The following is an 11094-nucleotide window of genomic DNA, read 5'->3' as shown; positions in this document are numbered from 1 at the left end:
CATTTCACATAAGGAAAAAAGCCTATAAAAGGCACCATTGTATTCATTTCTTACTCAATTCAAAATACAACAGTTCAGCTCTCTTCCTCTTTTAAGTTTCTGTTTTCTGTTTTATGGTGGCTGCAACCACATGTCAGCAAGAAGTTGGGTTTTAAACCAAACAATTTCAAAGTGGAGCATGATTCGTATAGATTTCTGTGTTTCCTTTGTTTTCGTATGGCTTACTTTCCAATCCCACGTCTCAAATTCTCAAAGCCCAAATTGCATTTCCAACGATTTGAGAGCGCTGCAAGGCTTCCTAACAGGTTTGGACTCTACAATTGATGGGTGGGGCAATGCTTCATCTGATTGCCACAGTTGGGCCGGCATCAACTGCCAGATGTCTTCTACGTTGGGGGACGAGGATTCAGCAGTCCTAAGCAAAAGGGTCGTCAGTTTAGATCTTGGCAGGAGAGGATTGAGAGGTTTCATTTCTAAATCCTTGTCTGGCTTGGATCAGCTAAGAGTCCTCAACCTCTCTTATAATAAGCTCACCAGCACTATGCCATCAGAACTATTTCATTTTCAGCATTTAGTGGCTCTTGATGTAAGGTGAGAATAAATCAATTGTATTTTTGTATATCTCATACGAAGGAGAGAAGACTCTCTTATAGGCATAGTACAACCTATTGCTAGCTGTATTTACAAGGAAAAACATATAATAGGAGATTTACAACTGTACAATTGAATAAGGGAAAATCTACAATAGGAGATTTAGAATTGTACAATCTAATACTCCCCCTCAAGTTGGAGAGTGAGCATTAAAAACTCCCAACTTGGAGCTCAAATGATGGAAAGAATCTTTGCCCAACGCTTTGGTGAATAAGTCCGCAATTTGTAAGTGAGAGGGAACATATGAAGTCTTAATGGTCCCCGATTGAATCTTGTCATGAACGAGGTAGCAGTCCAATTCTATATACTTGGTACGTTCATGGAAGACAAGGTTAGTTGCGATGTGGAGGGCAGCTTGATTGTCACAAAATAGCAAAGCGGGTCCAATGTCGCAGACATTACGATCGTGAAGAAGATAAAATAGCCAAGTGAGCTCACAAGTTACAGTGGCCATAGAGTGATATTCGGCTTCGACTGATGAATGAGATACAATAGACTGTTTCTTTGATTTCCAAAATAACAGAGAGTCACCAAGAAAGGTACAATAGCTTGTTAAGGAACGGCGTGTCATAGGACAACTGGCCCAATTAGAGTCACAATACCCTTTCAAGGTGAAAGAGCTGGAAGAAGACGTGAACAAACCTTGTCCTGGTGTGCCTTTGAGATAGCGAAGGATGGGAAGGGCAGCATCCCAATGGGGCCGATGTGGTTGACCCATGAACTGGCTAAGTGTCTGAACCGAGTACACAATATTGGGTCTGGTAATGGTGAGATAGATGAGGCGTCCAACTAGACGGCGGTATGGAGTTCGGTTAAAAAGAATATCGCCGTTTTCATTGGAGAGCTTGGTGTTGACATCCATTGGCAAATTAGTGGGCCGGGAACCAAGTAAGCCAACATCAGAGAGAATGCTAAGAGTATATTTTCGTTGACTGATGTAAATGCCATGTTTAGAACGGGCCACCTCAATACCCATGAAGTATTTGAGTGGGCCTAGGTTTTTAATTTCAAAATGACGATGAAGAAATGTTTTTAAGGAGTTAATGGGGGAAGTATCATTGCCAGTAATGATAATGTCATCAACGTAGACCAATAGAGCAGTGAAGGAGTCACCATGAAGTTTGGTGAAAAGAGAATAGTCAGCTTTGGATTGAGTATAGCCTACAGAGAGTAAGGCGGTGGAAAACTTAGCAAACCATTGGCGGGAAGCTTGTTTGAGGCCGCAGAGAGATTTGAGAAGACGACAGACCCGAGTCTCCCCCTTGCTGGAAAAGCCTGGTGGAAGAGACATGTAAACCTCTTCATCCAAATCACCATGTAAGAAGGCATTGTTGACATCAAGTTGATATAGCGGTCATTTGCGGATGGCAACAATCGCAAATAAGCAACGGATTGTGACCATCTTGGCAACAGGGGCGAATGTCTCGTGGTAATCAAGACCTTCTTGTTGGGTGCATCCTTTAGCAACAAGACGAGCTTTGTGCCGTTCAAGAGTGCCATCAGAACGGAATTTAAGCTTGTAGACCCATTTACATCCAATCGGAGTTTTATCGGGAGGTAGAGGAGTGAGCGTCCATGTATTGTTTTGTTCAAGGGCCTTGATTTCTTTAGCCATTGCATCACGCTAACATCGAGCTTTCATAGCCTGAGAGTAACTAGTAGGTTTGGCAAGAGAAGAGATATTGGTGAGAAAAGCTGGATGAGGTGGTGAGAAATGAGAATATGAAAGAAACTGGGAAATTGGGAAGGAAAGAACCTTACCTGAAGTGGACGATGCTGGGGAAAAAGGCATGGTGGCATTTAAACACTCAAAAATAATACAGCCAAACTGGTGGATGGCGGGGACGAGTAGTACGGCGGATGGACGTGGTGGAGGGAAGAGTAAGGGACGAAAGTGGGGAGGATGCAGGAGGGGGAATATTAGGGGATTTAGTAGAGGGGGTAGGGGCAAGGGTGTTGGGTTCATCTGCTTCTGCAAAAGGAAGAGGTAAGACAAGCATGTTAAGAGTGGAAAGATTGGCAAAAGGAAAAATATCTTCATGAAATACAACATCCCTTGATATGAAGGTTTCACGAGAGGAAATATCAATAACGTAGTAACCTTTTTGCGCATATGGGTAGCCCAAAAAGATGCACTTACGGGAACGGGGTTGGAATTTATCACGATGTTGAGATAAGGTGGAAGCGTAGCATTAAGCAACCAAAAACACGAAGATGAGAGTAGTGCGGAAGTGTACATGTCAGTTTTTGGATTGGGGTGGTGCCTGAAAGAAGGGGGGTGAGAAGGTAGTTAATAAGATATGTAGCTGTAAGAATACAATTGCCCCAAAAATCAAGAGGAAGATGTGCATGAAATCGCAAGGTACGTGCAACCTCAAGGATATGTCGGTGTTTTCTTTCAACAACCCCATTCTATTGTGGGGTGGCGATGCATAAATGTTGATGAACAATACCAAGTTCCTTAAGGAGTGATTGAAAGTTATGTGAAAAGAATTCCATACCATTGTCCGTACGAATTTGTTTAACCTTCTTGTGAAATTGTGTGGCAACCATAGCAAAAAAGGAGTGAAGAAGGGAATTGGTGGAAGATTTGTGATGCATGAGATAGGTCCAAGTTGCACGTGAAAAATCATCAACAATTATTAAAAAATAACGTGCACCAGAATGAGTAGGGACTAAATAGGGTCCCTAAATGTCAACATGGATTAAATAAAAAAGATCATTCGTAATAATAGAACTTAAAGGAAATGGGAAACGAGTTTGTTTGGCTAAAGGACAAACATTAAAATGAAATTTATTAGAAAATAAAATACTAGAAAAAGTATTTGATAGATGGCGAAGACGAGCATGTGAGGGATGACCTAGACATTGATGCCAAAGAGCTGAAGAGGCTGAAGAAGAACATAAAGCAGTGAAGGCGGCCGAGGCTTGTGACAGAAAGTGATAAAGGCCGCCTTGCTCTTTACTCAGTCCAATCGTCGTCTTCGTAAGTAGGTCATGAAATATGCAAAAGTCAAGATAAAATGAGACAAAGCAGTTTAAAAAGCGAGTTAATTGGCTAACAGATAAAAGGTTGAAATGAAATGAAGGAACAAACAAAACATTTTTAAGAGAGATAGATGGTGTGAGATGGATGGTGCCCATATGGGAGACTGGTGCAAGTTGGCCGGTGGGTAAGATGATTGAAGAAACTTTGGGAGAGTGAGAAGTGGTGGGAAATAGAGAGAAAGAATGAGACATATGAGTGGTTGCCCCGGTGTCAATGATCCATGAAGAAGGAGGAGAAGAAATGGTAGAGGAAGAGGAGATACCTGCAAGGTTAGCCGCAAGTTGTGCAGTACCTTTATCGAGCAGATTCAAGATTTGGTGGTACTGATCTGGAGTAAAAGTGGGGGGAAACACGGCATGGTTGGAAGAGCCTGGATTGTCAGGAGCGGATGTTTCGGGGAGTCTTGTCGGAGTAGTGCCATGGAGACGATGACCTGGAGGATAACCATGGAGTGCATGACATCTATCTTTTGTATGACCAACCCATCCGCAATGGGCACAAGTGAGGGGAGATCGGCACTAACCATGAGTGTCCTTAGAAGAGCTTTGTCCAGAGTTGCGAGAGAGGCCCATGGATGGAGTAACTAGTGCTATTGCATCATCAGATGACTGGATGGAAGCGCAGATCTCACGATGCTTTTCCTCTTGAAGGAGGGAGTATGCCTTGTTGACAGCAGGGAGAGGATTCATTAAAAGTAACTGACCCCGGATTGCTGAATAGCTTTCATTGAGTCTCCTGAGGAACTGCATAAGACGCTCTTGATTTTGATGAGGAATGATATCCTTGGCAGCGCCACAAGTGCACATGAGGAGAGTAGTTAAAAAAGATAGTTCATCCCAATATGTCTTTAATCTAGAAAAATAGACGGCAAGGGAAGTTTGTCCTTCTGTGTGGGAGCAGATGGATCGTTGCAGTTGAAAGAGACAGGGGCCGTTGCTTTGAGAAAATCGGTCTCGCAGATCTGTCCACATGTCATGAGCATATTCCGTGTAGACAACCGAATTGGACAATTCCTTCGTGAGGGCATTGAGGATCCAAGAGAGGACCATATTGTTGCAACGAGTCCAGGATGCAAAGTCAGGAGAGGAGGTGGATGGTTGTGGATAAGATCCATCAATAAAACAGAGCTTGTTCTTGGCACTTAACGCAACGATCATGGTGCGACTCCAAGTGGCATAATTGTCACCATTGAGTTGTTGGGAGACAAGTGTAATACCTGGCTGATTAGAATGGTGAAGGTGCAGTGGATTGGAAGAATCATGAATAGCCTGAAGATTGGTGGAATTGGATTTGGGGTCAGGTGAAGTAGCTGATGAAGTAGCCATTTAGGACTAATATGAAAGATGGACACTAGATTTCCGTGCTTCTACGAAGCACAAAAAAATAGGCAGAAAATAAGGCAGCCTTCCGTGATGCAAATGAAGTAGGTAGACAGCCCCTGTGATGATTGAAGAGGCTGGGATATGTGTCTCACGGCAGGGGCGCGGGTGTTGTCACACGACAGCGGTGGGAGGTGCACGGCCTGATGTGCACTGGCAATGGTGTATCAACGGGGTGGTGAAGATGATGGTGGTGGTGGGTATTGATGGTGGAGATAGTAATCACAACAGTAGCAGAGGAGACAAAAACCGAAACAAATGAGAGTGCGCTCTGATACCATGTAAGGTGAGAAGAAATCAATTGTATTTCTGTATATCTCATATGGAAGAGAGAAGCCTCTCTTATATGCATAGTACAACCTATTGCTATCTGTATTTACAAGGAAAAACCTATAATAGAAGATTTACAACTGTACAATCGAATAAGGGAAAATCTACCATAGGAGATTTACAACTGTACAATCTAATACTTGATTTGAGTCACAATGACTTCTCCGGTTCAATCATGGCTGATGCTGATTTACCAATGATCCTGTCTTTCAATGTCTCGAACAATCAGTTCACCAGCAGGCAGCCGATCCTTGCGCATGGTCCGTGAATTTAGTGGAATTCATTATCAATAATAATTTGTTCGATGGTCCCATCGATGCGAGTATTTGCTGCGTGTCATCCCAGGTTCAGGTTCTTGATTTTTCATCAAATGGGTTCACTGGCAATTTCTCAACAGGTTTTGGGAATTGTAGGTCCCTTCTAGAGCTCTCTCTTCATTCGAATGAACTGATAGGAAGCTTGCCAGACAGTTTATTTGAGTTGGTGTTGTTGAATGAGTTGAAGCTTCACAACAACAGACCATCTGGGCTCCTGAGTGATGGAATAGGTAATCTTTCTAACCTCATGCATTTGGATCTCTCAATTAATGAGTTTTCAGGGAATCTGCCAGATGTTTTCAGTAAGCTTGGAAAGTTGGAGGTTTTTAATTTCTGCTCATTCGAACGGTTTTTTCTGCCAGATGTTTTCAGTAACCTCATCCTTGTTGAGCTTGTCATCACTCCGCTTTCTTAATCTAAACAATAACTCTTTTAGTGGCGGGTAAGATCTTGATTGCACAGCAATGGTCCATCTCGGCCGTCTTGATCTCAGCTCGAATCAGTTTCGTGGCAACATTCCCGATAGTTTATCCTCCTGCAGAGAATTGAAGACCATAAACCTTGCTAAAAACAGCCTCGGTGGCCAAATTCCCAACAGCTTCAAACACCTTCAGGAACTCGCTTCCCTGTCGCTGTCGAAGAATAGCTTCAGAAACATTTCAGCGGCACTTGGGGTTCTATAACAATGCAAGAACCTAAGTACTTTGGTACTCACCAAGAGTTTCCATGGCGAAGAAATGCCCACATATGGAATTCAAGGATTCAAGAGCCTAGAGGTTCTGATCATTCCGAACTGTGGCCTTTCTGGTTCAGTTCCTCCCTGGTTGAGAAACTGTACTCAATTACAACTGTTAGACTTATCTTGGAACCATTTGAATGGAAACATCCCTTCATGGTTAGGTAGCTTAGATTCTCTCTTTTATTTGGACTTGTCCAACAATTCACTCACAGGAGAAATCCCCGAAAGCTTGACACAATTGAAGAGTCTCATTTTCCTCAACGTCTCGCACGGAGAGTCTACACCTTCCGACTTTCCATTTTTCATGAAATCCAATCAAAATGCAAGTGGGTGGCAGTACAATCATGCTAGCAGCTTCAAGCCATCATTGGTTCTGAGCAGCAACAAGCTTACAGGACTGATCCGGCCGGAATTTGGGAATTTGAAATATCTTCATGTACTGGATCTCAGCAAGAACTACCTCACTGGAGCAATTCCAGATGGTTTATCTAACATGAAGAACCCAGAGATATTGGATCTGTCCTTAAATAAGCTCGTGGGAGCCATACCCTCTTCTCTAATCAAGCTCAGCTTTCTATCAAGATTCAATATAGCAAACAACGGCTTGTCTGGGGCGATCCCTTCAGGAGGGCAGTTCTCCACCTTCCCACCTTCAAGTTTTGAGGGGAACACTGGCTTCTGTGGTCAACATCTATACTCTTGCCGTATTGCATCGAAGGAAACTGAAACTGCCCCAATGGAGAGAAGCAGAACAGCCCTGGTCGATTTGAGATTTGGAATTGAAGTAATGTCGTATCTTCAGCTTGTAATTGTCCTCTACTTGGAAAGATTATTCTAAAACATCTTAAAGGGTTTGTTTAAGGGGGAAATGATAAAATACAGTCTGCTGTACTGTGTTATGCCGTGATTGAACACATACCATATTACAGTATATCAGGTTGAATTTTATCATTTCCCTTGTTTAAGTTACAAAAATGCATTTTCTGTACGTGTATAATCCCCTCCTTGGAAACCCCAGAATTCAAATTCCATTAACCACGTAACTAATAAGGTAGTTATTCCCTAAAATTGTATTTTTTTTTTTTTTATTAAACGAAAGGGGATACCTCTCTCAAGGATCTTCTTGGATGGAGTATGCCCAAATGAACTCTCATTTTGAAAATTTCAACCCATTTGATTATACAAAGATTATTGTGGTCGTCCATGTCTAAGCAAAAGTGTCAAGTTACCAAAGGGTTGAAATAATCCAATTGAGAGTATTTACTGGTTGTCTTTCCACCATACAAAGTGAGATTTTTGTCATATAAACGGTTTGAATAGTTGGAAGATGATCCAAATTCAAAGGCTAAAGTTGCAACATATAGTATTGTAATACGTTGGGATGTATTCAAGCAACCTCCAAAAAGAAGTGAATAATCTCGAAACAGAGCTATTCAATTAGTGGGTGTACCAAAGGCAACATAACAGGAAGGATTTTAGAGACTTAGTATGTGAGAGTGAGGAGTGGTAGTTTAGGAACATCTGAACTCTTATTGTAAATACCATTTCCATTTTATCCTTCCATTCCTCAATGAAGCCATTTGGTTAGGCAATATTAATTGCAGGACAATGAGATGTGGGCTGACAGAGCAACCAGACCACTATGCCTGATGCATTTATTTTAGGGAATTTTACCAAAAAAATAAATTATAATTAATATAAAATTTATATTCCATTACCCTTTCCAAAAAGGTTTTCAATAAGGTCTCTCACTAATCTAGGTAATTAACATTAGAGTACCTTCCATTAGCGCAAGGAAAGGAATCAACAGCTTGGGTGGGCCCCACCATGATGTTTATGTGAAAACCACCCTGACCACTCGCAGATGGGTCCCACGGTTGAAAACAATGTACAAGACAACTCTCACTCACCAATCTAATTCCCTTAGTGTGGCCCATTTGGATCATGAATGGACCTATTTTTGGCTTCAGTCACGAAGTTTAGTTTGGCATCTAATGGTTGGAGTGAATTTTATATAATCATCATGGTGCCCAGTGAAAATCAAGGGTAAAGTTGACTCGCCAGAATCACAGGTCAGCTTGATTTCTTGGCCAGAACCTGATGTGGGATTACACATCTAATGGTGAGAGTGGATTTCACATTCACATAATGGTGGGCCCTGTTAAAAACAAGGGCGGCGTCCCTTTCCTAATTGTTCAGGAAAAAAAAAAAAGAAAGAAAAACAATATTTGAGCTGCTATATTAAAAAAGACACATCCACACTTGATTTTTCATGGGGCCCACCTTATATGTGCTCCCTCTTTTGCATTTCATGGTTCTTCTACACTTGCATCATAAAAAAGAAAAAGTATGGTTATGCCATTTTCAAGTTATTCTTGTTATTTTGAGCAACATGAGGCAGTTATTAGATCAGTAGTTCACGATACTTTGAATAATGACTTGAAACTTCGGTTTTAGCAATAGATTGAAAATTGGCTATTATGTTCAAGCTGAAACAACGGATAATCAGAAGGAATATAAGAAAGGAAATCAAATATTTACTCAGTTTCAACAGTCCATGTGAAGTAAAAAAACAAGCTGTAGATGTTATACCAGATACATTAGGATTAGCTTGTTAAGCCCATGCTTCTATATAAGATAGCCCATCTACATGCCCAGTCATGGGCGAGCATGGCTTATGGGTGTGAAGTTCAAGCCATTTATGAAAGCCTGACTGGAACAAGTGGACAGCTTGGAAAAAAAGTGGCCGGGTTTTTTTCTACCATCCTTTTGTTTCATGAATTACGGTCCACCTAAATAGTGGGTCATCTTGTTTTTGAGCCGGGGCATCACATGGTTGGTCCAACCTGATGGACAGATTGGATGTTGAACCCATATTTCACCCCGCCACAGGTCATGGTGTGTAGATGGGTTTCCTTATATGCACATATGGGCTTCCAAAGCTCATGACTTGTTTTGGAGCGATAATCACTTTATTACAAAAGGGCCAAATTCAAGTAATACAAAAAGGAAAATTAACAACTTTGACCACCTTTCACAAAATTGATCGATAGCTAATATTTTAGCTGATTGTCCACCGTTCCATTATATTTATAAATTTTGCCCTATTGAAAACTTTTGAGATGTTACCCCTTATATTTATAAATTTTATCTGTTTCTTTTCAACCAGATGTCTTATAGCCTTTCTAATAAGCATAGATGCCAGACTCACTTCCCAACTTTACTTTTGTTCCCTTCATGCCAAGATAAGAAAAACTGACCAATCGAATTTAAAGCAATCATTTTAGCAAAAAGACAATGGATAAAAAGATGAACAACCGATTACTTATCTTGGTAGCATAATAAAGATATACGGGGGATGTTCATGAGATACATGCATAAATTGTCGACCTTGAGAACTTGACTCCTTCCCACTAAGTATATATGCAAAAGTCATCACCTTTGAACCATAGTGCTAAACATGGATTGTGTGACACTCAAACTCCTTACTATGCGTCCATCAATAATCCAATAAACAGATTTTACATTATATTTACGCTGGTATATTGATTGAAAAAAAAAAGAAAAAAAAGAAGCCCATCATTGATTTTCATAGGCCCACCTTGATTTATATGCGAGATCCACTCTAACAATTAGATGTCTAATTGTATGTTAGGCTTAGGGCTAAGAAATCAGGCTGACCCATGATTCAGGTGGGCTACACCAAAGAAAACAGTTGAGAGAGATGTGTCTACTCTTGACTTTTGCAGGGCCCACCATAATGGTTATATGAAATCCACTCCAACCATTAGGTGCCACAATAAAATTTAGGCCTAATCCCAAAATTCAGGCCCATTTGTGATTCAGATGGGCACAACAATAAAAATAGTTTAGAGGGTGAATGTTGCCCTATACACGGTTTTCAATTTACGGTGACGCATCTTGTGATGATACACCTTACCATTTGGGTAGATTTCACATAAATAATATGGTCGGGCCCACCAGCCGCTGACCCCTGTGCTCACACAGTGGACCAAGCCGCTTAATAAATCTAAATCAGAAGGTACTCTAGTATAGTAATTTATTGAAAACACTTTTGAAAGGACTGTAGTGATCCCTCCACCAGTACTGAGATCTGATTTGTGGCCCCACCATGATGTATGTATTTTATCCACTCTGTCCATCCATTTTATAAGCTCATTTAGAGCATAAATCCAAAAAAATGAGGCAGATCTAAATATCAGCTGGACCACACCACAGGAAACAATGATTGAATGCCCACCATTAAAAACTTTCTAGGGCCACTGTAATATTTGTTTGCCATCCAACCTGTTGATTAGGTCACACAGACCAGGATGAAGGAAAAACACAAAGATCAGCTTTATTCAAAACTTTTGTGGCCCCCAAGAAGTTTTTAACGGTGGTCATTCAATCAACCACTGTTTCCTGTGGTGTGCTCCACTTTAGATTTGACTCTGCTTCATTTTTGGGCTCATGCACTAAGATGAAATTGAAAGATGGATGGACAGTACAGATAAAACAAATACATCATGGTGGGGCCCACAGAGCTTTTCCATCGCCCTTGAACGCCAGCCTGGTACTTGGAGGGTCACTACTGAATCTGAATCCCTTCTCAAAGGGTACCAGATC

The 11094-nt window shown here is 41.2% G+C and overlaps 1 protein-coding gene across 1 annotated transcript; it reads left to right on the top strand.

Annotated features, from left to right (window-relative positions):
• Positions 1 to 6381: 6381 nt before the first annotated feature.
• LOC131224808 (phytosulfokine receptor 1-like) lies at positions 6382 to 7303 on the top strand. The gene has a single exon (XM_058220212.1). It carries the CDS (start codon positions 6464 to 6466, stop codon positions 7301 to 7303), a length of 840 nt encoding a protein of 279 aa, XP_058076195.1. The 5' UTR covers positions 6382 to 6463.
• Positions 7304 to 11094: the final 3791 nt, after the last annotated feature.

The sequence above is a fragment of the Magnolia sinica genome, chromosome 2 (assembly GCF_029962835.1).
Source record: "Magnolia sinica isolate HGM2019 chromosome 2, MsV1, whole genome shotgun sequence".
NCBI lineage: Eukaryota > Viridiplantae > Streptophyta > Magnoliopsida > Magnoliales > Magnoliaceae > Magnolia > Magnolia sinica.
This window is presented reverse-complemented; position numbering and strand designations above follow the sequence as displayed.